Genomic DNA, 27,863 nt, shown 5'->3' on the forward strand with positions numbered 1-27,863 from the left:
AGTGTTTTAGATATCTGGGAGTGGATCTGGCAGCGGATGGAACCATGGAAGCGGAAGTGGATCATAGGGTGGGGGAGGGGGCGAAAATCCTGGGGGCCTTGAAGAATGTGTGGAAGTCGAGAACATTATCTCGGAAAGCAAAAATGGGTATGTTTGAAGGAATAGTGGTTCCAACAATGTTGTATGGTTGCGAGGCGTGGGCTATGGATAGAGTTGTGCGCAGGAGGATGGATGTGCTGGAAATGAGATGTTTGAGGACAATGTGTGGTGTGAGGTGGTTTGATCGAGTGAGTAACGTAAGGGTAAGAGAGATGTGTGGAAATAAAAAGAGCGTGGTTGAGAGAGCAGAAGAGGGTGTTTTGAAGTGGTTTGGGCACATGGAGAGGATGAGTGAGGAAAGATTGACCAAGAGGATATATGTGTCGGAGGTGGAGGGAACAAGGAGAAGAGGGAGACCAAATTGGAGGTGGAAAGATGGAGTGAAAAAGATTTTGTGTGATCGGGGCCTGAACATGCAGGAGGGTGAAAGGAGGGCAAGGAATAGAGTGAATTGGAGCGATGTGGTATACCGGGGTTGACGTGCTGTCAGTGGATTGAAGCAGGGCATGTGAAGCGTCTGGGGTAAACCATGGAAAGCTGTGTAGGTATGTATATTTGCGTGTGTGGACGTATGTATATACATGTGTATGGGGGGGGGGGGGGTTGGGCCATTTCTTTCGTCTGTTTCCTTGCGCTACCTCGCAAACGCGGGAGACAGCGACAAAGTATAATAAATAAATAAATAATATATATATATACGAACATAGTACATAGAAACGCGCACCTTCATAAAACATACAAACGTCCAACAGCCAGGATCGAACCCGGGACCCCTCTGCAAGAGGCGGGAAAGCTAACCGCTAGGCTATGGGCCCATAGCCTAGCGGTTAGCATTCCCGTCTCTTGCACAGGGGTCCCGGGTTCGATCCTGGCTGTTAAAGGTTTGTATATATATATATATATATATATATATATATATATATATATATATATGTGTGTGTGTGTGTGTGTGTTGTTGTTGTTGACTGGTTGGTAAGGTTATTTAATGTATGTATGACTCATGGTGAGGTGCCTGAGGATTGGCGGAATGCTTGCATAGTGCCATTGTACAAAGGCAAAGGGGATAAGAGTGAGTGCTCAAATTACAGAGGTATAAGTTTGTTGAGTATTCCTGGTGAATTATATGGGAGGGTATTGATTGAGAGGGTGAAGGCATGTACAGAGCATCAGATTGGGGAAGAGCAGTGTGGTTTCAGAAGTGGTAGAGGACGTGTGGATCAGGTGTTTGCTTTGAAGACTGTACACGAGAAATACTTAGAAAAACAGATGGATTTGTATGTATCATTTATGGATCTGGAGAAGACATATGATATAGTTGATAGAGATGCTCTGTGGAAGGTCTTAAGAGTATAATGGTGTGGGAGGCAAGTTGCTAGAAGCCGTGAAAAGTTTTTATCGAGGATGTAAGGCATTTGTACGTGTAGGAAGAGAAGAAAGTGATTGGTTCTCAGTGAATGTCGGTTTGTGGCAGGGGTGCGTGATGTCTCCATGGTTGTTTAATTTGTTTATGGATGGGGTTGTTAGGGAGGTGAATGCAAGAGTTTTGGAAAGAGGGGCAAGTATGAAGTCTGTTGTGGATGAGAGAGCTTGGGAAGGGAGTCAGTTGTTGTTCGCTGATGATACAGCGCTGTTGGCTGAATCGGGTGAGAAACTGCTGAAGCTGGTGACTGAGTTTGGTAAAATGTGTGAAAGAAGAAAGCTGAGAGTAAATGTGAATAAGAGCAAGGTTATTAGGTACAGTAGGGTTGAGGGTCAAGTCAATTGGGAGGTAAGTTTGAATGGAGAAAAACTGGAGGAAGTGAAGTGTTTTAGATATCTTTGAGTGGATTTGGCAGCGGATGGAACCATGGAAGCGGAAATGAATCATAGGGTGGGGAAGGGGGCGAAAGCTCTGAGAGCGTTGAAAAATGTGTGGAAGTCGAGAACGTTATCTTGGAAAGCAAATATGGTTATGTTTGAAGGAATAGTGGTTCCAACAATGTTGTATGGTTGCAAGGCGTGGGCTATGGATAGAGTTGTGCGGAGGAGGTTGAATGTGCTGGAAATGAGATGTTTGAGGACAATATGTGGTGTGAGGTGGTATGATCGAGTATGTAATGAAGGGGTAAGAGAGATAAGTGGTAATAAAAAGAGTGTGGTTGAGAGAGCAGAAGAGGGTGTTTTGAAATGGTTTGGTCACATGGAGAGAATGAGTGAGGAAAGATTGACCAAGAGGATATATGTGTCGGAGGTGGAGGGAACGAGGAGAAGAGGGAGACCAAATTGGAGGTGGAAAGATGGAGTGAAAAAGATTTTGTGTGATCGGGGCCTGAACATGCAGGAGGGTGAAAGGAGGGCAAGGAATAGAGTGAATTGGAGCGATGTGGTATACAGGGGTCGACGTGCTGTCAGTGGATTGAACCAGGGCATGTGAAGCGTCTGGGGTAAACCATGGAAAGTTTTGTGGGGCTTGGATGTGGAAAGGGAGCTGTGGTTTCGGTGCATTATACATGACAGCTAGAGAGTGAGTGTGAATGAATGTGGCCTTTGTTGTCTTTTCGTAGAGCTACCTCGCGCACATGCGGGGGGGAGAGGTTTGTCATTTCATGTGTGGCGGGCTGGCGACGGGAATGAATAAGGACAGACAGTATGAATTATGTACATGTGTATATATGTATATGTCTGTGTGTGTATATATATGTATACGTTGAGATGTATAGGTATGTATATGTGCGTGTGTGTGGACATGTACGTATATACATGTGTATGTGGGTGGGTTGGGAAAAGTATAATAAATGAAAATAAAGGAATATATATATATATATATATATATATATATATATATATATATATATATATATATCCCTGGGGATAGGGGAGAAAGAATACTTCCCACGTATTCCCTGCGTGTCGTAGAAGGCGACTAAAAGGGGAGGGAGCGGGTGGCTGGAAATCCTCCCCTCTCGTTTTTTTTTTTTTTAATTTTCCAAAAGAAGGAACAGAGAAGAGGGCCAGGTGAGGATATTTCCCTCAAAGGCCCAGTCCTCTGTTCATAGCGCTACCTCGCTAGTCGCGGGAAATGGCGGATAGTATGAAAAGAAAGAAATATATATATATATATATATATATATATATATATATATATATATATATATATATATATATATATATTATTAACGATTTGGATATGGGAATAACCAGCGAATTAAGTAATTTGCCGATGATACAAAAATTGGGGCCATAATTGACTCAGATGAAACTTCATTAAATTTGCAGAGGGACTTAAATAATGGGCTGGTACATGGAAAATGGAATTCAACATAGATAAATGGACAACACTTAGTGTGGGTCAAGACAGGAACACTGATTACAAACTGAACAATGTTAATGTTGGTAAAACAAAATGGGAAAGAGATTTAGGGGTACTGGTGAGCGAGGATCTTAAGCAACAATATATTAAAGTGTGTAATAAGGATAATAGGATGTGAGGCTTCATTAATAGAACTGTATTACTAGAGTAATATTACAACTTGATCTTGCCGTGGTACAGTTTTGGCCTCCACACTATGCAGGTGATATTGTTTACAGAGAGTTGTTATTGTGTATCATGATTGATGTTGTTTCATAATGATTATGTCGATGATATTCTGTATGATGATTTACCATCTTCCATGTGATGGTTGGTGTTCATTGTTATATAATGATTTGGGGTTGTATATCGAGATTGTTAATTTATCATATAGTAATTAGTGTTGGGTATCATGATTGGTGTTGAGTATGATGATTGGTGTATCATAATTGGTGTTGAGTATGATGTTTGGTCTATAATGATTGGTGTTGAGTATGATGATTGGTCTATAATGATTGGTGTTGAGTATGATGATTGGTGTATCATAATTGGTGTTGAGTATGATGATTGGTCTGTAATGATTGGTGTTGAGTATGATTGGTCTATAATGATTGGTGTTGAGTATGATGATTGGTGTATCATGATTGGTGTTGAGTATGATGATTGGTGTATCATGATTGGTGTTGAGTATGATGATTGGTGTATCATGATTGGTGTTGAGTATGATGATTGGTCTATAATGATTGGTGTTGAGTATGATTGGTCTATAATGATTGGTGTTGAGTATGATGATTGGTGTATCATAATTGGTGTTGAGTATGATGATTGGTGTATCATAATTGGTGTTGAGTATGATGATTGGTGTATCATAATTGGTGTTGAGTATGATGATTGGTGTATCATAATTGGTGTTGAGTATGATGATTGGTGTATCATAATTGGTGTTGAGTATGATGATTGGTCTATAATGATTGGTGTTGAGTATGATGATTGGTCTATAATGATTGGTGTTGAGTATGATGATTGGTGTATCATGATTGGTGTTGAGTATGATGATTGGTGTTGAGTATGATGATTGGTCTATAATGATTGGTGTTGAGTATGATGATTGGTGTATCATGATTGGTGTTGAGTATGATGATTGGTCTAATGATTGGTGTTGAGTATGATTGTCTATAATGATTGGTGTTGAGTATGATGATTGGTGTATCATGATTGGTGTTGAGTATGATGATTGGTGTATCATGATTGGTGTTGAGTATGATGATTGGTGTATCATGATTGGTGTTGAGTATGATGATTGGTCTATAATGATTGGTGTTCAGTATGATGATTGGTCTATAATGATTGGTGTTGAGTATGATGATTGGTGTATCATAATTGATGTTGAGTATGATGTTTGGTCTATAATGATTGGTGTTGAGTATGATGATTGGTGTATCATAATTGATGTTGAGTATGATGGTCTATAATGATTGGTGTTGAGTATGATGATTGGTGTATCATGATTGGTGTTGAGTATGATGTTTGGTCTATAATGATTGGTGTTGAGTATGATGATTGGTGTATCATGATTGGTGTTGAGTATGATGATTGGTGTATCATGATTGGTGTTGAGTATGATGATTGGTGTATCATGATTGGTGTTGAGTATGATGATTGGTGTATCATGATTGGTGTTGAGTATGATGATTGGTGTATCATGATTGGTGTTGAGTATGATGATTGGTGTATCATGATTGGTGTTGAGTATGATGATTGGTGTATCATGATTGGTGTTGCGTATGATGATTGGTGTATCATGATTGGTGTTGAGTATGATGATTGGTGTATCATGATTGGTGTTGAGTATGATGATTGGTCTATAATGATTGGTGTTGAGTATGATGTTTGGTCTATAATGATTGGTGTTGAGTATGATGATTGGTGTATCATGATTGGTGTTGAGTATGATGATTGGTGTATCATAATTGGTGTTGAGTATGATGATTGGTGTATCATGATTGGTGTTGAGTATGATGTTTGGTCTATAATGATTGGTGTTGAGTATGATGATTGGTGTATCCTGATTGGTGTTGAGTATGATGATTGGTGTATCATGATTGGTGTTGAGTATGATGATTGGTGTATCATAATTGGTGTTGAGTATGATGATTGGTGTATCATGATTGGTGTTGAGTATGATGATTGGTCTATAATGATTGGTGTTGAGTATGATGATTGGTGTATCATATGGTGATTGGTGTTGCGTACAATGATTGTTTCATATGATGGTAGTTATTGTTTAAGATGTTTCATATGATAATGATTATATACGTTGATTGTTCATTTATGTGATCATTGATTCATTCATTTGATGATTGATGTTGAGTATGATGATTGGTGTTATCAATGATGATTACTAATACAAATGATGATTGATAACATCATGGATATCTGGTAAAGTCTTCGGGGATCTTCACCCTCCCAGCCCGGGCTGGGCCCAGGCTGCTGGATTGGGTCGTTGGTCGACCAAGGTGTTGGAAGCCGCAGCCCTCAGGCCCACATAGCCCCCACAGCCTGGCTGGTGTGGTACACTTTGTAGGTACTTGTCCAATGCACTCTTGAACTTGTCTACCGTGCATCCCATGCTGTTTCTGGTGGTACATGGCAAGGGCCCGCCGGGCCGCATGTTTAAGGTGTTCTCTCTTGTCGTCCATATGGCACCTTTGGATTTCAGAGGAAGTATTTTACAAAGTCTTCCATGTCTGTCCTGCCAGTAGTAGGTTATTCCCGAATGTAAGTTGGCAACCAGACCTTCAAGGATTTTCAGGTATATTTACCTCTCCCGTCTTCGATACCTGGAGAGATTTCACTTGTTCCCAGTAATTTCGTTCCTTGACCACATTAATATGGAACGTGAAAGATCTCTGAACACTTTCTAAAGCCTCAACTTCGCCCGTCTTGTAGGGTCATGTTAGGACGCAACAATATTCAGTTCGTGACAGAACTAGTGCCTTGATTAGTATCATCATTGGGTTTCTTCCCTTCTCTTGAAGATCCGCAGGATCCAGCCTGACATCCTTCTGGTGGAGACAACCGTTGTTTCGTCGTCTTTGCTGAAGGTTAGGTCGTTAGACATTATTACTCCAAGGTCTTTCACGTTATTCATCTGGTTTATGATAGTGTGTGTGTGTGTGTGTGTGTGTGTGTGTGTGTGTGTGTGTGTGTGTGTGTGTGTGTGTTGTTCTTGATTTCTTCATGTTCTCCATACCGGAGGAGTTGAAACTTATCTCCGTTGAAAAGCATGTTGTTCTCGGTTGCCCAGTTAAAGACTTGGGTTATGTCTCTTTGTAGCCTTTCGGCATCTTCTATTGATGTGATTATCATACTTATTCTTGTATCATCTGCAAAGGATGATATGGAACTGTGGCTCGTGTGGGCCTTAATGTCAGATAGAAGTATGAGGAACAGGAGGGGCGCAAGTACACTTCCCTGGGGGACTGAGCTTTTTACTATGGAGGTACTGGAGATGGCATGGTTATAACTACGTGTTGTGATCTATTAATCAACAAGTTGTACATCCATCTCCCATTTTTTCCAGTGATTCCCATCTTTCCCATTTTCTGTGCTATGACACCATTGGTCACATTTGTCAAATGCTTTTGCAAAGTGTGTGTTCATCATTTTCTTTGTTTTCCAGAGCTTGAACAATGGTATCATAATGGTCAAGCAAGTGAGAGAGGCAAGATGTTCCCGCCCTGAAACCATGTTGTCCTGGGTTATGTACATTGTTCACTTCCATAAATTCAGTCAGCTGGCCTCTTAGCACTCTTTCCAAGATTTTAATGATGTGCCGCCATCTTAATGGTATCGGTCGGTCGATAGTTTTTTGGGATTGCTTTGCTTGCACCTTTGTGGAGTGGGGCGATGTGGGTCAGTTTCAGGAATGATGGCAGAATGTAGAGGTTTTCTCCAGAGGATATTTAGTGCAGGTGCTAGAGGTGTCTTGCATTTCTTTATGAAGACTGAGAGCCATGAGTCCAGCCTGGGGCTGAGTGCATGGCCATGCTCTCAATGGCCCTCTCGAAATCTTGTGTTGAGAAGGTGATATCTGCTGTGTGTACACTTGGGCCATTACTGTTTACCAAGAAGTCTCTTGCCTCATTTAATGTGGTTTTTGACTCGCTAAATAAAGATTCATATTACCTTTTATAGAATCCTACTGATCTCTTGACAATCGTCTGTAAAGATATGAACTTCTGTTATGAGTGGGCCAGTGGAATTTTGGGTTCTAGATTTGCGTTTTTTTTTTTCATAAGTAAGATTATTTTGGATTATTTATTTTTTATCGCATTTATGACTTTTTCTTCTTACTGTGCTTCTCATGAACTTTTTAGTATGCCATATGTATGATGATTGGTGATGTGTATGACGATTAGTGTTGTGTATGATGATTGGTGTTGTGTATGACGATTAATGTTTGTATGATGATTGGTATTGTGTATGACGATTAGTTTTGTGTATGATGATTGGTGTTTTGTATAACGAATAGTAATGTGTATGAATATTGGTGTTGTGGATGACGATTAGAATCGTAATGTGTATGACGATTGGTGTTGTGTTTAACGATTAGTAATGTGTATGACGATTGATGCTGTGTATGATTATTGGTGTTGTGTATGACGATTAGTAATGTGTATGACGGTGTGTGTATGATGATTGATGTGTATGACGATTGGTGTTATGCGTAATTAGTGTTGTGTATGACGATTAATATTGTGTATGACTATTGGTGTTGTGTATGAGGATTGGTGTCGTGTATGATTAATAGTAATGTGTATGACGATTGGGGTTGAGTATGACGATTAGTGTTTGTATAATGATTGGTGTTGTGTATGACGATTAGTAATGTGTATGACGGTGTGTGTATGATGATTGATGTGTATGACGATTGGTGTTATGCGTAATTAGTGTTGTGTATGACGATTAATATTGTGTATGACTATTGGTGTTGTGTATGAGGATTGGTGTCGTGTATGATTAATAGTAATGTGTATGACGATTGGGGTTGAGTATGACGATTAGTGTTTGTATAATGATTGGTGTTGGGTATGACGATTAGTTTTGTGTATAACGATTAATATTGTGCATGATTAGTGATGTGTATGATGATTAGTATTGTCTGTGATAATTAGTGTTGTGTACGATGACTAGAGTTTTCTGTGATGATTAGTGTTGCGTATGATTGGTGTTATGTATGATTAGTGTTGTGTACGATAATTGTTGTTATGTATGATGATAACTTGTGTATGATGATTGGTGTTATGTATGATTAGTGTTGTGTATGATAATTGTTGTTATGTATGATGATAAGTGTTGTGTGTGATGATTGGTGTTTTGTATGATTAGTGTTATGTACGGTGATTGGTGTTGCGTATGATGATTGTTTTGTATGATTAGTGTTGTGTATGATGATTAGTGTTGTGTATGATGATTTGTGTTGTGTATGGTGAATAGTTTTTATTAGTGTTGTGTATGATAATTGGTGTTTTGTATGATTTGTGTTGTGTGTGATGAATGTTGTGTACGATGATTAGTGTTGTGTATGATGATTGGTGTTGTGTATTATGATTGGTGTTGTTTATATTAGTGTTGTGTATGATTGCTGATGTGTATGATGATTGGTGATGTATATAATGTTTGTTGTATATGATGATTGATGTTCTGTATGATGATTGGTGTTGTGTATGATGATTAGTGTTGTGTATGACGATTGTTGTGTATGATTCATATTGTGTATAATGGTTGTGTATGATTATAAGTTGTTTATGATGATTGATGTTGTTTATGATGACTGGTGTGTATGATGGTTGGTGTTGTGCATGATTAATGTGTATGATGACTGGCCTTGTGTATGATGACTTGTGTTGTGTATGATGATTAGTGTTGTGTATGATGATTAATGTTGTGTAGGATCACTGGTGTGTTTGATGATTGGTGTTGTGTATGATGATTAGTGTTGTGTATGATGACTGGTATTGTGTATGATGATTGGTGTCATGTATGATGATTAGTGTTGTGTATTATGACTGGTGTGTATGATGACTGGTGCTATGTATGATGATTAGTATTGTGTATGATGACTGGTGTTGTGTATGATGATTGGTGCTATGTATGATGACTGGTGGTGTGTATGATTATTAGTGTTGTAGATGATGACTGGTGTGTATAATGATTGGTGTGTATAATGATTAGTGTTGTGTATGGTGACTTGTATTGTGTATGATGATTAGTGTGTATGATGACCGGTATTGTGTATGATAAGTGTTGTGAATTTTGGCTGGTGTTGTGCATGATGATGGGTGTTGTGTATGATGATTAGTGTTGTGTATGATGACTGGTGTTGTGTATGATGACTGGTGTTGTGTATGATGACTGGTGTTGTGTATGATGGCTGGTGTTGTGTATGATGACTGGTTTTGCGTATGATGACAGGTGGTGTGTATGATGACTCATGGTATGTATGATGACTGGTTGTGTGTATGATGACGTGTTATGTATGATGACTGGTGTTGTGTATGGTGACTGGTGTTGTGTATGATGATTGGTGTTATGTATGATGACTGGTGTTGTGTATGATGACTGGTGTTATGTATGATGACTGATGTGTATGAATATTGGCGTTGTGTGTGATGACTGGTGTTGTGTATGATGATTGGTGTTTTGTGTGATGACTGGTGTTATGTATGATGACTGATGTTGTGTATGAATATTGGTGTTGTGTATGATGACTGGTGTTATGTATGATGACTGGCGTTATGTATGATGACTGATGTTATGTATGATGACTGGAGGTCAAGTTAACCTGACATATGATTTCTGTACACAGGCACAGAGGGGAGCGGGGGCCAGGGTTGTGTATGATGACTGGTGTTATGTATGATGACTGCTGGTGTGTATGATGACTGACATATGGTTTCTGTACACAGGCACAGAGGGGAGCGGGGGCCAGGGTTGTGTATGATGACTGGTGGTGTGTATGATGACTGGTGGTGTGTATGATGACTGCTGGTGTTATGCATGATGACTGGTGGTGTGCATGATGACTGGTGGTGTGTATGATGACTGACATATGGTTTCTGTACACAGGCACAGAGGGGAGCGGGGGCCAGGGTTGTTTATGATGACTGGTGTTGTGTATGATGACTGGTGGTGTGTATGATGACTGGTGTTATGTATGATGACTGGTGGTGTGTATGATGACTGACATATGGTTTCTGTACACAGGCACAGAGGGGAGCGGGGGCCAGGGTTGTGTATGATGACTGGTGTTATGTATGATGACTGGTGGTGTGTATGATGACTGACATATGGTTTCTGTACACAGGCACAGAGGGGAGCGGGGGCCAGGGTTGTGTATGATGACTGGTGTTAAGTATGATGACTGGTGGTGTGTATGATGACTGACATGGTTTCTGTACACAGGCACAGAGGGGAGCGGGGGCCAGGGTTGTGTATGATGACTGGTGTTGTGTATGATGACTGGTGGTGTATGATGACTGGTGGTGTGTATGATGACTGACATATGGTTTCTGTACACAGGCACAGAGGGGAGCGGGGGCCACCGTTGTGTATGATGACTGGTGTTGTGTATGATGACTGGTGGTGTGCATGATGACTGGTGGTGTGTATGATGACTGACATATGGTTTCTGTACACAGGCATAGAGGGGAGCGGGGGCCAGGGTTGTGTATGAAGACTGGTGTTGTGTATGATGACTGGTGGTGTGTATGATGACTGGTGTTATGTATGATGACTGGTGGTGTGTATGATGACTGACATATGGTTTCTGTACACAGGCACAGAGGGGAGCGGGGGCCAGGGTTGTGTATGATGACTGGTGATGTGTATGATGACTGGTGGTGTGTATGATGACTGGTGTTATGTATGATGACTGGTGGTGTGTATGATGACTGACATATGGTTTCTGTACACAGGCACAGAGGGGAGCGGGGGCCAGGGTTGTGTATGATGACTGGTGTGTATGATGACTGGTGATGTGTATGATGACTGGTGGTGTGTATGATGACTGACATGTGGTTTCTGTACACAGGCACAGAGGGGAGCGGGGGCCAGGGTTGTGTATGATGACTGGTGGTGTGTATGATGACTGGTGTTGTGTATGATGACTGGTGATGTGTATGATGACTGGTGTTGTGTATGATGACTGGTGGTGTGTATGATGACTGCTGGTGTGTATGATGACTGACATATGGTTTCTGTACACAGGCACAGAGGGGAGCGGGGGCCAGGTTTGTGTATGATGACTGGTGTTGTGTATGATGACTGGTGGTGTATGATGACTGGTGGTGTGTATGATGACTGACATATGGTTTCTGTACACAGGCACAGAGGGGAGCCGGGGCCAGGGTTGTGTATGATGACTGGTGTTATGTATGATGACTGGTGGTGTGCATGATGACTGGTGGTGTGTATGATGACTGACATATGGTTTCTGTACACAGGCATAGAGGGGAGCGGGGCCAGGGTTGTGTATGAAGACTGGTGTTGTTGTATGATGGACTGGTGGTGTGTATGATGACTGGTTGTAATGTATGATGACTGATGGTGTGTATGATGACTGACATATGGTTTCTGTACACAGGCACAGACGGGAGCGGGGGCCAGGGTTGTGTATGATGACTGGTGTTATGTATGATGACTGGTGGTGTGTATGATGACTGGTGGTGTGTATGATGACTGGTGTTATGTATGATGACTGGTGGTGTGTATGATGACTGACATATGGTTTCTGTACACAGGCACAGAGGGGAGCGGGGGCCAGGGTTGTGTATGATGACTGGTGTTATGTATGATGACTGGTGGTGTGTATGATGACTGACATATGGTTTCTGTACACAGGCACAGAGGGGAGCGGGGGCTAGGGTTGTGTATGATGACTGGTGTTGTGTATGATGACTGGTGTTGTGTATGATGACTGACCTCGCTCGCGCGAGAGCGAGCGTTACACAGGCACAGAGGGGGAGCGGGCGGCCAGGGTTGTGTATGATGACTGGTGGTTGGCTGTGTTTGACTGACTGGTGGTGTGTATGATGATCTGTCATTATGGTTTCTGTAACAGGCACAGAGGGGAGCGGGGACCAGGGTTGGTAGGATGACTGGTGTTATGTATGATGAATGGTGGTGTGTTTGATGGATGGTGGTGTGTATGATGTCTGAACATTATGGTTTCTGTACAAGGCCAGAGGGGAGCGGGGGCCAGTGGTTATGTCTGATGACGGTGGTGTGTTATTGATGATGGTGGTGTGTATGATGATGACTGACATATGGTTTCTGTACACAGGCACAGAGGGGAGAGGGGGCCAGGGTTGTGTTATGTGACTGGTGGTGTGTATGATGACTGGTGTTATGTAATGATGACTGGTGGTGTGTATGATGACTGACATATGGTTTCTGTACACAGGCACAGAGGGGGAGGGGGGGCCAGGGTTGTGTATGATGACTGGTTGTTATGTATGATGACTGGTGGTGTGTGTATGATGACTGACATATGGTTTCTGTACACAGGCACAGAGGGGAGCGGGGGCCAGGTTTGTGTATGATGACTGGTGTTATGTATGATGACTGGTGGTGTGTATGATGACTGACATATGGTTTCTGTACACAGGCACAGAGGGGAGCGGGGGCCAGGGTTGTGTATGATGACTGGTGTTATGTATGATGACTGGTGGTGTGTATGATGACTGACATATGGTTTCTGTACACAGGCACAGAGGGGAGCGGGGGCCAGGGTTGTGTATGATGACTGGTGTTATGTATGATGACTGGTGGTGTGTATGATGACTGGTGGTGTGTATGATGACTGACATATGGTTTCTGTACACAGGCACAGAGGGGAGCGGGGGCCAGGGTTGTGTATGATGACTGGTGTTATGTATGATGACTGGTGGTGTGTATGATGACTGCCGGTGTGTATGATGACTGACATATGGTTTCTGTACACAGGCACAGAGGGGAGCGGGGGCCAGGGTTCGGCAGCTGAGTCTGATCTTACTCCAGGTAAGTCCTCAACCCTCCTACCTACGCTCACTCACACTCACTATCACTCACTCACTCTCACCCTCACTCGCACTCACTCACTATCACCCTCACTCGCATTCACTCACTATCACCCTCACTCGCACTCACTCACTATCACCCTCACTCGCAGTCACTCACTCACTCATTTTCGCATTCTTACACTCTCACAATCACTCTCACGTTCATTCTCGCACTTACATTTATGCTTACTTTCACACTTACACTCACTCACAGTCATTCTCACACTCACTCTCACGTTCATTCTCACACTTACAATCATGCTTAATATCACACACGCGCGCGCACGCGCGCACACACACACACACACACACACACACACACACACATACACACACACACACTAACATATCCTCTCACACTCACAAATCCTTTCTCGTGCACTCACACTTCTCACACTCCCACATCTTTCTCACACTCACTCTTCTTCTCTCACACACTCATACCTCCTTCCTCACACTCGCTTTTCTTCTCTCACACACTCATACCTCACTTTCTCACACTCGCTTTTCTTCTCTCACACACTCATACCTCACTTTCTCACACACACTTCTTCACTCACACACTCACATTTCTCTCACATACTCACACCTCCTCATGTCTATATTCGAGACGTCAACTACCCAAGTGACTGGATCCGTGCTCAGACAACTGTACCTCAGTCAGTCAGTTGTAGATATACGTAAAGTATCATACAACCTGGCATTATGAAACACAACTTTCATCATAACCTCAGTCAGTCAGTTGTAGATATACGTAAAGTATCATACAACCTGGCATTATGAAACACAACTTTCATCATAACCTCAGTCAGTCAGTTGTAGATATACGTAGAAGTATCATACAACCTGGCATTATGAAACACAACTTTCATCATAACCTCAGTCAGTCAGTTGTAGATATACGTAGAAGTATCATACAACCTGGCATTATGAAACACAACTTTCATCATAACCTCAGTCAGTCAGTTGTAGATATACGTAGAAGTATCATACAACCTGGCATTATGAAACACAACTTTCATCATAACCTCAGTCAGTCAGTTGTAGATATACGTAGAAGTATCATACAACCTGGCATTATGAAACACAACTTTCATCATAACCTCAGTCAGTCAGTTGTAGATATACGTAGAAGTATCATACAACCTGGCATTATGAAACACAACTTTCATCATAACCTCAGTCAGTCAGTTGTAGATATACGTAGAAGTATCATACAACCTGGCATTATGAAACACAACTTTCATCATAACCTCAGTATTAGTCTGTACACAATTGTGCCTTCATAATCATTAGGATTGTCAGCATGTTGAGGTTTTATGAGGTAATCCATAATGTGACCCTTGCCTTTGGTCACCCAGTACTATCCTTTGGTCACCCAACACTGTCCTTTGGTCACCCAACACTATCCTTTGGTCACCCAACACTATCCTTTGGTCACCCAACACTATCCTTTGGTCACCCAACACTGTCCTTTGGTCACCCAACACTATCCTTTGGTCACTCAACACTATCCTTTGGTCACCCAACACTATCCTTTGGTCACCCAACACTATCCTTTGGTCACCCAACACTATCCTTTGGTCACCCAACACTGTCCTTTGGTCACCCAACACTATCCTTTGGTCACCCAACACTATCCTTTGGTCACCCAACACTATCCTTTGGTCACCCAACACTATCCTTTGGTCACCCAACACTGTCCTTTGGTCACCCAACACTGTCCTTTGGTCACCCAACACTATCCTTTGGTCACCCAACACTATCCTTTGGTCACCCAACACTGTCCTTTGGTCACCCAACACTATCCTTTGGTCACCCAACACTATCCTTTGGTCACCCAACACTATCCTTTGGTCACCCAACACTGTCCTTTGGTCACCCAACACTTCCTTTGGTCACCCAACACTATCCTTTGGTCACCCAACACTATCCTTTGGTCACCCAACACTGTCCTTTGGTCACCCAACACTGTCCTTTGGTCACCCAACACTTCCTTTGGTCACCCAACACTATCCTTTGGTCACCCAACACTATCCTTTGGTCACCCAACACTGTCCTTTGGTCACCCAACACTATCCTTTGGTCACCCAACACTATCCTTTGGTCACCCAACACTATCCTTTGGTCACCCAACACTATCCTTTGGTCACCCAACACTGTCCTTTGGTCACCCAACACTATCCTTTGGTCACCCAACACTATCCTTTGGTCACCCAACACTATCCTTTGGTCACCCAACACTGTCCTTTGGTCACCCAACACTCCTTTGGTCACCCAACACTATCCTTTGGTCACCCAACACTATCCTTTGGTCACCCAACACTGTCCTTTGGTCAGCCAACACTGTCCTTTGGTCAGCCAACACTATCCTTTGGTCACCCAACACTATCCTTTGGTCAGCCAACACTGTCCTTTGGTCACCCAACACTATCCTTTGGTCACCCAACACTATCCTTTGGTCAGCCAACACTGTCCTTTGGTCACCCAACACTGTCCTTTGGTCACCCAACACTATCCTTTGGTCACCCAACACTATCCTTTGGTCACCCAACACTGTCCTTTGGTCACCCAACACTATCCTTTGGTCACCCAACACTCCTTTGGTCACCCAACACTGTCCTTTGGTCACCCAACACTGTCCTTTGGTCACCCAACACTATCCTTTGGTCACCCAACACTATCCTTTGGTCAGCCAACACTGTCCTTTGGTCACCCAACACTGTCCTTTGGTCACCCAACACTCCTTTGGTCACCCAGCACTATCCTTTGGTCACCCAACACTATCCTTTGTTCAGCCAACACTGTCCTTTGGTCAGCCAACACTGTCCTTTGGTCACCCAACACTGTCCTTTGGTCACCCAACACTATCCTTTGGTCACCCAACACTATCCTTTGGTCAGCCAACACTGTCCTTTGGTCACCCAAAACTATCCTTTGGTCACCCAACACTATCCTTTGGTCACCCAACACTATCCTTTGGTCAGCCAACACTATCCTTTGGTCACCCAACACTGTCCTTTGGTCAGCCAACACTATCCTTTGGTCACCCAACACTATCCTTTGGTCACCCAACACTATCCTTTGTTCAGCCAACACTGGTATTTGCGACCTTCACTAAAACCCACAGTAAAGAGCACATGAATAGTGGTGTGTGGATCCCAAACCACAACGTGTACAGATGTGACAGGACTACATGATCATGTGGAGGAGTTGGACTGTATAATACAGTAGATACACTTATAACAACTGAACTCCTCAAATGATGTAGTAGAAGCTCTCGTTGTCAACACTGAAAACCCAAACCTGGTCATTGCAGTAATGTATAGACCAACTGACGCAAAGCCTCGTGAATTTACCCAACAAATAAGAAACATACAATCATGTCTCGACCTCCGAGGTAACCCAGTATCAGATATACTTGTCTTAGGACATCTAACCTAACCTAACCTAACCTAATCTAACCTAACCTAACCTAACCTAACCTAACCTAACCTAACCTAACCTAACCTAACCCAGTATCAGATATACTTGTCTTAGGACATCTAACCTAACCTAACCTAACCTAACCTAACCTAACCTAACCTAACCTAACCTAACCTAACCTAACCTAACCCAGTATCAGATATACTTGTCTTAGGACATCTAACCTAACCTAACCTAACCTAACCTAACCTAACCTACCTAACCTAACCTAACCTAACCTAACCTAACCTAACCTACCTAACCTAACCTAACCTAACCTAACCTAACCTAACCAAACCTAACCTAACCTAACCTAACCTAACCTAACCTAACCTACCTAACCTAACCTACCTAAGTAACCTAACCTAACCTAACCTAACCTAACCTAACCTAACCTAACCTACCTAAGTAACCTAACCAAACCTAACCTAACCTACCTAACTAACCTAACCTAACCTAACCTAACCTAACCTAACCTACCTAACCAAACCTAACCTAACCTAACCTAACCTAACCCATATTAGATGGAGACAGAATGGAAACTACTGACACTGGAAGCTGTTCCTACGAACTGCGTCACAAAAAATTATTTAGACTATGTGAAAAGTTCTCCTTCAGCCAACAAATAACAAAACCAACCAGACTTAATCTTCACAGATAATGTGGAATTGATATGTGATATTATTATTATCTCAAACATCCTATACTCAGATCACAGCCAGGGTGAAGTAAAAACAAGCTTGGATGCTAAACCGTCTAGTGAGAACATACGAAATAGTAGATATGTGTGATGAGTGAGAAACCCTGCTGAGTCCCACAACAGAGGAGGAATGTGTACATGACCACTTTGGTCCTCCAAACATGCAACAGACATATACCAGCGAGAAGAAAGCACAAGGCAGGCAACAGACATATACCAGCGAGAAGAAAGCACAAGGCAGGCAACAGACATATACCAGCGAGAAGAAAGCACAAGGCAGGCAACAGACATATACCAGCGAGAAGAAAGCACAAGGCAGGCAACAGACATATACCAGCGAGAAGAAAGCACAAGGCAGGCAACAGACATATACCAGCGAGAAGAAAGCACAAGGCAGGCAACAGACATATACCTGCGAGAAGAAAGCACAAGGCAGGCAACAGACATATACCAGCGAGAAGAAAGCACAAGGCAGGCAACATTACGGAATTGAAAAATGATCTGAGGACTCTCACATCCCATATTAATGTGGTAAAGGAACTGAAGTTCTGGAAACGACTGAAATCACTGAGGTTATACTCCCTGGAACGCAGACGGGAGAGGTATATCATCATCATGTATACCTGGAAAATCCTAGAAGATCTGGTTGCCAACTTACATTCGGGAATAACCTGCTACTGGCAGGACAGACATGGAAGACTTTGTAAAATACTTCCTCTGAAATCCAAAGGTGCCATATGGACGACAAGAGAGAACACCTTAAACATGCGGCCCGGCGGGCCCTTGCCATGTACCACCAGAAACAGCATGGGATGCACGGTAGACAAGTTCAAGAGTGCATTGGACAAGTACCTACAAAGTGTACCACACCAGCCAGGCTATGTGGGCCTGAGGGCTGCGGCTTCCAACACCTTGGTCGACCAACGACCCAATCCAGCAGCCTGGGCCCAGCCCGGGCTGTGGGAGTGAAGATCCCCGAAGACTTTACCAGATATTCACTTCGTATCCAGTGGGGATGGGGGGATGTGGCACAGTGGAGGTGGTGGTAAGGTTTACATGAGTTTACTTGAGAAAGACACACAACAGGAAGCTTCATGGGCCCCCGACTGGGTTGACTAAAAAAAATTAGATTAAACGTGACCAAAAAATGTTATTCCACTCAGTAGTTTTCTAAGCCATCACCAAGTCCCCGCTGCTGCACATAGCCTTCTAGTGTCCCCGTTACCGCTGTCGTTTATACAGTTTATTTCTGGCGTTTTTCTCAAAGTCAACCTGAATATATAAAGTATTTGTTTAAACGACTTTTGAAGGTATTACTAGTCTTAACCTTCACCACGTCTGACGGTAACTTATTCCAGTGTTCAACACACCTACAGGAAACGAAGCTGTTCCCCCCCCCCCACGTCCGTACTGCATCTTGTAGCTTGTAGTTATATTCCATTTGTCCTGGTAACTGTATTTTCTTGTATTTCGTCAAGATGTTCCTGGTTTACTTTATATTCCATTTGTCCTGGTAACTGTATTTTCTTGTATTTCGTCAAGATGTTCCTGGTTTACTTTATATTCCATTTGTCCTGGTAACTGTATTTTCTTGTATTTCGTCAAGATGTTCCTGGTTTACTTTATATTCCATTTGTCCTGGTAACTGTATTTTCTTGTATTTCGTCAAGATGTTCCTGGTTTACTTTATGGAACTTGGATTAGATCGCCGAGAAGTCTACGGTTTTTTAAGAGAGAAGAGATTCAATCGTTTTAGCCTTTCTTCTTCGTATGCCAGATTTTGTCGCTCGTCTTTGTACTTGTTCTAATTTGTCCTGGTCTATTTTATAGTTTGTGGACCAAAACTGGAGAGCATATTCAAGGTGTGGTCTTACTAGAGAATTATAAAGTGTGAGAATAGTTTGTGTTGTCTTGTGTTCCTGGCCATGAAACCTAACATTTGTTTACCTTTTTTACTTGTTGCTTGACACTGTTTACTGTATTTCAAATTGTTGTTACTAACAATTCCAAGGTCATTTTCTTCATTGACTTTAGTTAGAGAGTTTCCAAATAGTTTGTAGTCGTAATGTATATTGTTGTTGTCTTCAAAGTGCATAACTTTACACTTGTTTACATTAAACTTCATTTGCCATGTGTCTGACCGTCCTCCTAGTAAGTTCAGATTTCTTGGAACCATTTCTCAGTCCCGCTTGTTTACAGCTCATCCTCCTAGTTTAGTATCGTCAACAAATTGTTTTGATCTTAGATATGAGACCGAGTTCTGGGTCATTAATATATATTATGAAAAGCATTGGTGCTGGGACCGATCCCTGTGGCACACCACTCGTTACGTGTAGCCAATGTGAGGTTTTCCTCCAGTAAGCCAGTCTCTGATCCATGTACACACTTCTTCATCCATTCCCTGTGCTTTGACTTCATGTAAAAGTCTCTTGTGAGGAACTTGATCAAAACATTTTGGAAATCTAGATATACGACATCAGACGGTAATTTTTCCTCCCAATTCTGATAAATAACATTAAACAATTCCATCCAATTGGTCAGACATGATCCTCTATATTGGAAACCTTGTTGAGTGTCTGGTATAATGTTGTGATCTAAATCCGTGACAATTTGATCTCGTATTACTTTTCCATCATTTGACCTAACACTGACGTAAGGCTAATTAGGTGGTAGTTCAAGACACTTTTTGTCTCCTTTTTTATATATAGGATTAACATTTGCTAGTTTCCAGTCAGTTGGCACCTGACCTAACGATACAGATTTGTGGAATAGTTTTGTTATGGGTTATATTAGCTGTCTCCTGACCTCCTTCATAAATCTTGGAGCTAAGTTATCTGCGTCGTCGGATCTGTTATGATTTAATTGGTCCAGGTAATTAAGTACTTCACAACTCTTTATTTCTCTAACATTCAACTCTTCTTCATCAAATCAGGTTGTGAGGGTGGAGTCTGGTATAGTAGGGTGGTGGTAAGGTTGTGAGGGTGGAGGTCGTCGTAAGGTTGTGAGGGTGGGGTGTGGTAGAGTGGGGGTCGTGGTAAGGTTGTGAGGGTGGGGGTCGTGGTAAGGTTGTGAGGGTGGGGGTCGTGGTAAGGTTGTGAGGGTGGGGTGTGGTAGAGTGGGGGTCGTGGTAAGGTTGTGAGGGTGGGGGTCGTGGTAAGGTTGTGAGGGTGGGGGTCGTGGTAAGGTTGTGAGGGTGGGCTGTGGTAGAGTGGGGGTCGTGGTAAGGTTGTGATGGTGGGGGACGTGGTAAGGTTGTGAGGGTGGGGGTCGTGGTAAGGTTGTGAGGGTGGGGGACGTGGTAAGGTTGTGAGGGTGGGCTGTGGTAGAGTGGGGGTCGTGTTAAGGTTGTGAGGGTGGGGGACGTGGTAAGGTTATGAGGGTGGGGTGTGGTAGAGTGGGGGTCGTGTTAAGGTTGTGAGGGTGGAGGTCGTGGTAAGGTTGTGAGGGTGGGGTGTGGTAGAGTGGGGGACGTGGTAAGGTTGTGAGGGTGGAGGTCGTGGTAAGGTTGTGAGGGTGGGGTGTGGTAGAGTGGGGGACGTGGTAAGGTTGTGAGGGTGGGGGACGTGGTAAGGTTGTGAGGGTGGAGGTCGTGGTAAGGTTGTGAGGGTGGGGTGTGGTAGAGTGGGAGACGTGGTAAGGTTGTGAGGGTGGGGGACGTGGTAAGGTTGCGAGGGTGGGGTGTGGTAGAGTGGGGGTCGTGGTAAGGTTTTGAGGGTGGGGGAAGTGGTAAGGTTGTGAGGGTGGGGGACGTGGTAAGGTTGTGAGGGTGGGGACGTGGTAAGGTTGTGAGGGTGGGGACGTGGTAAGGTTGTGAGGGTGGGGGACGTGGTAAGGTTGTGAGGGTGGGGGACGTGGTAAGGTTGTGAGGGTGGGGTGTGGTAAGGTTGTGAGGGTGGGGACGTGGTAAGGTTGTGAGGGTGGGGGACGTGGTAAGGTTGTGAGGGTGGGGTGTGGTAGAGTGGGGGTCGTGGTAAGGTTGTGAGGGTGGGGGACGTGGTAAGGTTGTGAGGGTGGGATGTGGTAAGGTTGTGAGGGTGGGGACGTGGTAAGGTTGTGAGAGTGGGGGTCGTGGTAAGGTTGTGAGGGTGGGGTGTGGTAGAGTGGGGGTCGTGGTAAGGTTGTGAGGGTGGGGGTCGTGGTAAGGTTGTGAGGGTGGGATGTGGTAGAGTGGGGGTCGTGGTAAGGTTGTGAGGGTGGGGGTCGTGGTAAGGTTGTGAGGGTGGGATATGGTAGAGTGGGGGTCGTGGTAAGGTTGTGAGGGGGGGACGTGGTAAGGTTGTGAGGGTGGGGGACGTGATAAGGTTGTGAGGGTGGGGGACGTGGTAAGGTTGTGAGGGTGGGGGTCGTGGTAAGGTTGTGAGGGTGGGGGTCGTGGTAAGGTTGTGAGGGTGGGATGTGGTAGAGTGGGGGTCGTGGTAAGGTTGTGAGGGGGGGACGTGGTAAGGTTGTGAGGGTGGGGACGTGGTAAGGTTGTGAGGGTGGGGGACGTGGTAAGGTTGTGAGGGTGGGGTGTGGTAGAGTGGGGGTCGTGGTAAGGTTGTGAGGGTGGGGGACGTGGTAAGGTTGTGAGGGTGGGGGACGTGGTAAGGTTGTGAGGGTGGGGTGTGGTAGAGTGGGGGTCGTGGTAAGGTTGTGAGGGTGGGGGTCGTGGTAAGGTTGTGAGGGTGGGTGTCGTGGTAAGGTTGTGAGGGTGGAGTGTGGTAGGGTGGGGGACGTGGTAAGGTTGTGAGGATGGGGAGGTGGTAAGGTTGTGAGGGTGGGGGACGTGGTAAGGTTGTGAGGGTGGGGGACGTGGTAAGGTTGTGAGGGTGGGGGACGTGGTAAGGTTGTGAGGGTGGGGGACGTGGTAAGGTTGTGAGGGTGGGGACGTGGTAAGGTTGTGAGGGTGGGGGACGTGGTAAGTTTGTGAGGGTGGGGGACGTGGTAAGGTTGTGAGGGTGGGGGACGTGGTAAGGTTGTGAGGGTGGGGGACGTGGTAAGGTTGTGAGGGTGGGGGACGTGGTAAGGTTGTGAGGGTGGGGGTCGTGGTAAGGTTGTGAGGGTGGGGGTCGTGGTAAGGTTGTGAGGATGGGGGACGTGGTAAGGTTGTGAGGGTGGGGGTCGTTGTAAGGTTTTGAGGGTGGGGGACGTGGTAAGGTTGTGAGGGTGGGGACGTGGTAAGGTTGTGAGGGTGGGGTGTGGTAGAGTGGGGGACGTGGTAAGGTTGTGAGGGTGGGGGACGTGGTAAGGTTGTGAGGGTGGGATGTGGTAGAGTGGGGGACGTGGTAAGGTTGTGAGGGTGGGGGACGTGGTAAGGTTGTGAGGGTGGGATGTGGTAGAGTGGGGGTCGTGGTAAGGTTGTGAGGGTGGGGGACGTGATAAGGTTGTGAGGGTTGGGGGACGTGGTAAGGTTGTGAGGGTGGGGGACGTGGTAAGGTTGTGAGGGTGGGGTGTGGTAGAGTGGGGGTCGTGGTAAGGTTGTGAGGGTGGGGGACGTGGTAAGGTTGTGAGGGTGGGGGACGTGGTAAGGTTGTGAGGGTGTGGTGTGGTAGAGTGGGGGTCGTGGTAAGGTTGTGAGGGTGGGGGTCGTGGTAAGGTTGTGAGGGTGGGGGACGTGGTAAGGTTGTGAGGGTGGGGGACGTGGTAAGGTTGTGAGGGTGGGGTGTGGTAGAGTGGGGGTCGTGGTAAGGTTGTGAGGGTGGGGGACGTGGTAAGGTTGTGAGGGTGGGATGTGGTAGAGTGGGGGTCGTGGTAAGGTTGTGAGGGTGGGGACGTGGTAAGGTTGTAAGGGTGGGGGACGTGGTAAGGTTGTGAGGGTGGGATGTGGTAGAGTGGGGGACGTGGTAAGGTTGTGAGTGTGGGGGACGTGGTAAGGTTGTGAGGGTGGAGGTCGTCGTAAGGTTGTGAGGGTGGGGTGTGGTAGAGTGGGGGACGTGGTAAGGTTGTAAGGGTGGGGGACGTGGTAAGGTTGTGAGGGTGGGATGTGGTAGAGTGGGGGGAAGTAAGGGTAAGAAAGGTGTTGGAGAGGCAGTTGTGGTGACGTGTGAGGAAGTGTTGGTGCTGGTGTTGGAGAGACAGTTGTGACGACGTGTGAGGAAGTGTTGGCGTTGGTGTTGGAGAGACAGTTGTGGTAACATGTGAGGAAGTGTTGATGTTGGAGAGACAGTTATGGTGACGTGTGAGGAAATGTTGGTGATGGTGTTGGAGAGACACATGTGGTGACGTGTGTGGAAGTGTTGGTGCTGGTGTTGGAGAGATGGATGTGGTGAGGTGTTGGAGAGTGTTAGTGCTGGTGTTGGAGAGATGGGTGTGGTGAGGTGTTGGAGAGTATTGGTGTTGGAGAGATGGGTGTGGTGAGGTGTTGGAGAGTGTTGGTGCTGGTATTGGAGAGATGGGTGTGGTGAGGTGTTGGAGAGTGTTGGTGTTGGAGAGATGGGTGTGGTGAGGTGTTGGAGAGTGTTAGTGCTGGTGTTGGAGAGATGGGTGTAGTGAGGTGTTGGAGAGTGTTAGTGCTGGTGTTGGAGAGATGGGTGTAGTGAGGTGTTGGAGAGTGTTAGTGCTGGTGTTGGAGAGATGGGTGTGGTGAGGTGTTGGAGAGTGTTAGTGCTGGTGTTGGAGAGATGGGTGTAGTGAGGTGTTGGAGAGTGTTAGTGCTGGTGTCGGAGAGATGGGTGTGGTGAGGTGTTGGAGAGTGTTGGTGTTGGAGAGATGTTTGTGGTGACGTTTTGGGCAGTGTTGGTGTTGGAGGGATAGTCATACGTCCGGCAGCGTGGTGGCGGAAGGGTTGAATGCCTGACATACCAACCCGCGCTTTTTGTGGCATCGTTCTCCGCCCCAACCCATTTTCTGCAAGACTTGAGAGCCGTCCTTCCTCACCGCACCAACCTGTTGCCGCTCCTGCCCCGCCTGCGGCGTTCCTCATCACGCCAGCAGCCTCCGCTCCTGACCCGCCTGCGGCGTTCCTCATCACGTCAGCAGCCTCCGCTCCTGACCCGCCTGCGGCGTTCCTCATCACGCCAGCAGCCTCCGCTCCTGACCCGCCTGCGGCGTTCCTCATCACGTCAGCAGCCTCCGCTCCTGACCCGCCTGCGGCGTTCCTCATCACGCCAGCAGCCTCCGCTCCTGACCCTTCATGGTGCCTGCCTGGCCCTGCCCACTCCTGGCCCTCCGTCAGGAGGTAGGTCCTGGCCCTCCGTCAGGACACTGTTGGTAGGTCCTGGCCCTCCGTCAGGACACTGTTGGTAGGTCCTGGCCCTCAGTCAGGAGGTAGGTCCTGGCCCTCCGTCAGGAGGCTGTTGGTAGGTCCTGGCCAAGGTCCTGGCCCTCCGTCAGGAGGTAGGTCCTGGCCCTCCGTCAGGAGACTGTTGGTAGGTCCTGGCCCAGGTCCTGGCCCTCCGTCAGGAGACCGTTGGTAGGTCCTGGCCCAGGTCCTGGCCCTCCGTCAGGAGACCGTTGGTAGGTCCTGGCCCTCCGTCAGGAGACCGTTGGTAGGTCCTGGCCCTCCGTCAGGAGACTGTTGGTAGGTCTTGGCCCAGGTCCTGGCCCTCCGTCAGGAGACCGTTGGTAGGTCCTGGCCCTCCGTCAGGAGACTGTTGGTAGGTCCTGGCCCTCCGTCAGGAGATCGTTGGTAGGTCCTGGCTCTCCGTCAGGAGACTGTTGGTAGGTCCTGGCCCTCCGTCAGGAGACCGTTGGTAGGTCATGGCTCTCCGTCAGGAGACTGTTGGTAGGTCCTGGCCCTCCGTCAGGAGACCGTTGGTAGGTCCTGGCCCTCCGTCAGGAGGCTGTTGGTAGGTCTTGGCCCAGGTCCTGGCCCTCCGTTAGGAGACTGTTGGTAGGTCCTGGCCCTCCGTCAGGAGACCGTTGGTAGGTCTTGGCCCAGGTCCTGGCCCTCCGTCAGGAGACCGTTGGTAGGTCCTGGCCCTCCGTCAGGAGACTGTTGGTAGGTCTTGGCCCAGGTCCTGGCCCTCCGTCAGGAGACTGTTGGTAGGTCTTGGCCCAGGTCCTGGCCCTCCGTCAGGAGACTGTTGGTAGGTCCTGGCCCTCCGTCAGGAGACTGTTGGTAGGCCCTGGCTGGCCCTCCGTCAGGAGACCGTTGGTAGGTCCTGGCCCTCCGTCAGGAGACTGTTGGTAGGTCCTGGCCCTCCGTCAGGAGACTGTTGGTAGGTCCTGGCCCTCCGTCAGGTGACTGTTGTTAGGTCCTGGCCCAGGTCCTGGCCCTCCGTCAGGAGACTGTTGGTAGGTCCTGGCCCTCCGTCAGGAGACCGTTGGTAGGTCCTGGCTCTCCGTCAGGAGACTGTTGGTAGGTCCTGGCCCTCCGTCAGGAGACCGTTGGTAGGTCCTGGCCCTCCGTCAGGAGACTGTTGGTAGGTCCTGGCCCTCCGTCAGGTGACTGTTGTTAGGTCCTGGCCCTCCGTCAGGTGACTGTTGGTAGGTCCTGGCCCTCCGTCAGGAGACTGTTGGTAGGTCCTGGCCCTCCGTCAGGAGACCGTTGGTAGGTCCTGGCCCTCCGTCAGGAGACTGTTGGTAGGTCCTGGCCCTCCGTCAGGAGACCGTTGGTAGGTCCTGGCCCTCCGTCAGGAGACTGTTGGTAGGTCCTGGCCCTCCGTCAGGAGACCGTTGGTAGGTCCTGGCCCTCCGTCAGGAGACTGTTGGTAGGTCCTGGCCCTCCGTCAGGAGACTGTTGGTAGGTCCTGGCCATCATTACTGATTGGCTATATGACCCATTTGACGTAGCTATGGTTGTTAAGGTGTAAAAGGGAAGGATTGATATTTAAAACAAACACTGAGAATTGCTTTATAACGAATGTCTCAAATATTGGACGAGGAATTGCTTGCTTGTATGAAAAGTCGTCACGTCATCTGTGTTGATATAAAGTGTAATGTCAGAAGATCTTTACAAGCAGACGGTATATGCTGGCCATGTTGAGGAGGAGACACACAGTTTCTTATTATTACATTTGGAGATGTTCAATGAGGAACTGAAGCAAATTTGGAGTGTTCTTAGGCGTTACCCTTACTCTACTTCAAGTGGAATATGTCGCTCATCACCGCCCATCGTAGACCCAGACAGAGATCTGGTGAAGCTAGTAGACCCTGACACAGCTACAGGAAGAGAGGTCAGGACCACAGCCATGAACAGAGAGAGAGACCCTGATGTAAGTGTGGACAGACGGAGGTAAAGTGAACGCCAGGAAACTGCAAGGACAGACATGATTACAGGAACGGAGACAGTGACACACGTACGGAAGGAGGGGCGAGGAAACCTCAGGCACAGACGTGGGCCTAGGAGACAGAGACGCTGATTCAGGTATGCGAGGAGAGAGGGAGGAAGAAAGTGGAAGGTGGGAAACTCTTCCAGGCTTGACCAAAGAAAGTAAAGTATAAGGAACGACTTCGTGAACGAAGAACAATTCTCATGGCGTTCACAGAGTCTGTTGGTACTAAGGTAAGGCATATTGCATGTATGGCCAACCTGGCACATCGTCTGGGCAAAATGTATCCAGAATTGTGTCAATAATCACTCGAGATTAAGCGTTGCTTGAACTAGTACTGTGAGAACCACCACATATGATGAGACATATCTCTGGTGCACATCACAATAAATAACTTTGTTTACTGACAGCCACAGAGCCAAACAGAGTCAGGGAAGAACTACCACAGGATAAAGTCAGCAGAACAGAGCATATTAACCCGTACAACAATACAGAGACAAGCCATACAACCTCCTTCATATATGTCAACATACAGGGACTGAAATCACATAGAACAAATACAATTCCATTTATAATTGTCTTGTTAAACGAGTCAAGTGCAGTATTTGCGACCTTCACTGAAACCCACAGTAAAGAGCACATGAATAGTGGTGTGTGGATCCCAAACCACAACGTGTACAGATGTGACAGGACTACATGATCATGTGGAGGAGTTGGACTGTATAATACAGTAGATACACTTATAACAACTGAACTCCTCAAATGATGTAGTAGAAGTTCTCGTTGTCAACACTGAAAACCCAAACCTGGTCATTGCAGTAATGTATAGACCAACTGACGCAAAGCCTCGTGAATTTACCCAACAAATAAGAAACATACAATCATGTCTCGACCTCCGAGGTAACCCAGTATCAGATATACTTGTCTTAGGACACTTAACCTAACCTAACCTAACCTAACCTAACCTAACCTACCTA

At 46.0% G+C, this 27,863-nt stretch overlaps 1 protein-coding gene across 1 annotated transcript in view; it reads left to right on the top strand.

The window, feature by feature from the left end:
• LOC139764751 (protogenin-like) overlaps nucleotides 1–27,863 on the top strand; it is a 1,310,239-nt gene that overhangs the window by 171,432 nt on the left and 1,110,944 nt on the right. Inside the window, exon 2 of the mRNA XM_071691615.1 lies at nucleotides 13,436–13,489. Coding sequence (XP_071547716.1) covers nucleotides 13,436–13,489 — 54 coding nt within the window. The remainder of the gene's footprint in view (nucleotides 1–13,435; nucleotides 13,490–27,863) is intronic.

The sequence above is a fragment of the Panulirus ornatus genome, chromosome 51 (genome assembly GCF_036320965.1).
Source record: "Panulirus ornatus isolate Po-2019 chromosome 51, ASM3632096v1, whole genome shotgun sequence".
NCBI lineage: Eukaryota > Metazoa > Arthropoda > Malacostraca > Decapoda > Palinuridae > Panulirus > Panulirus ornatus.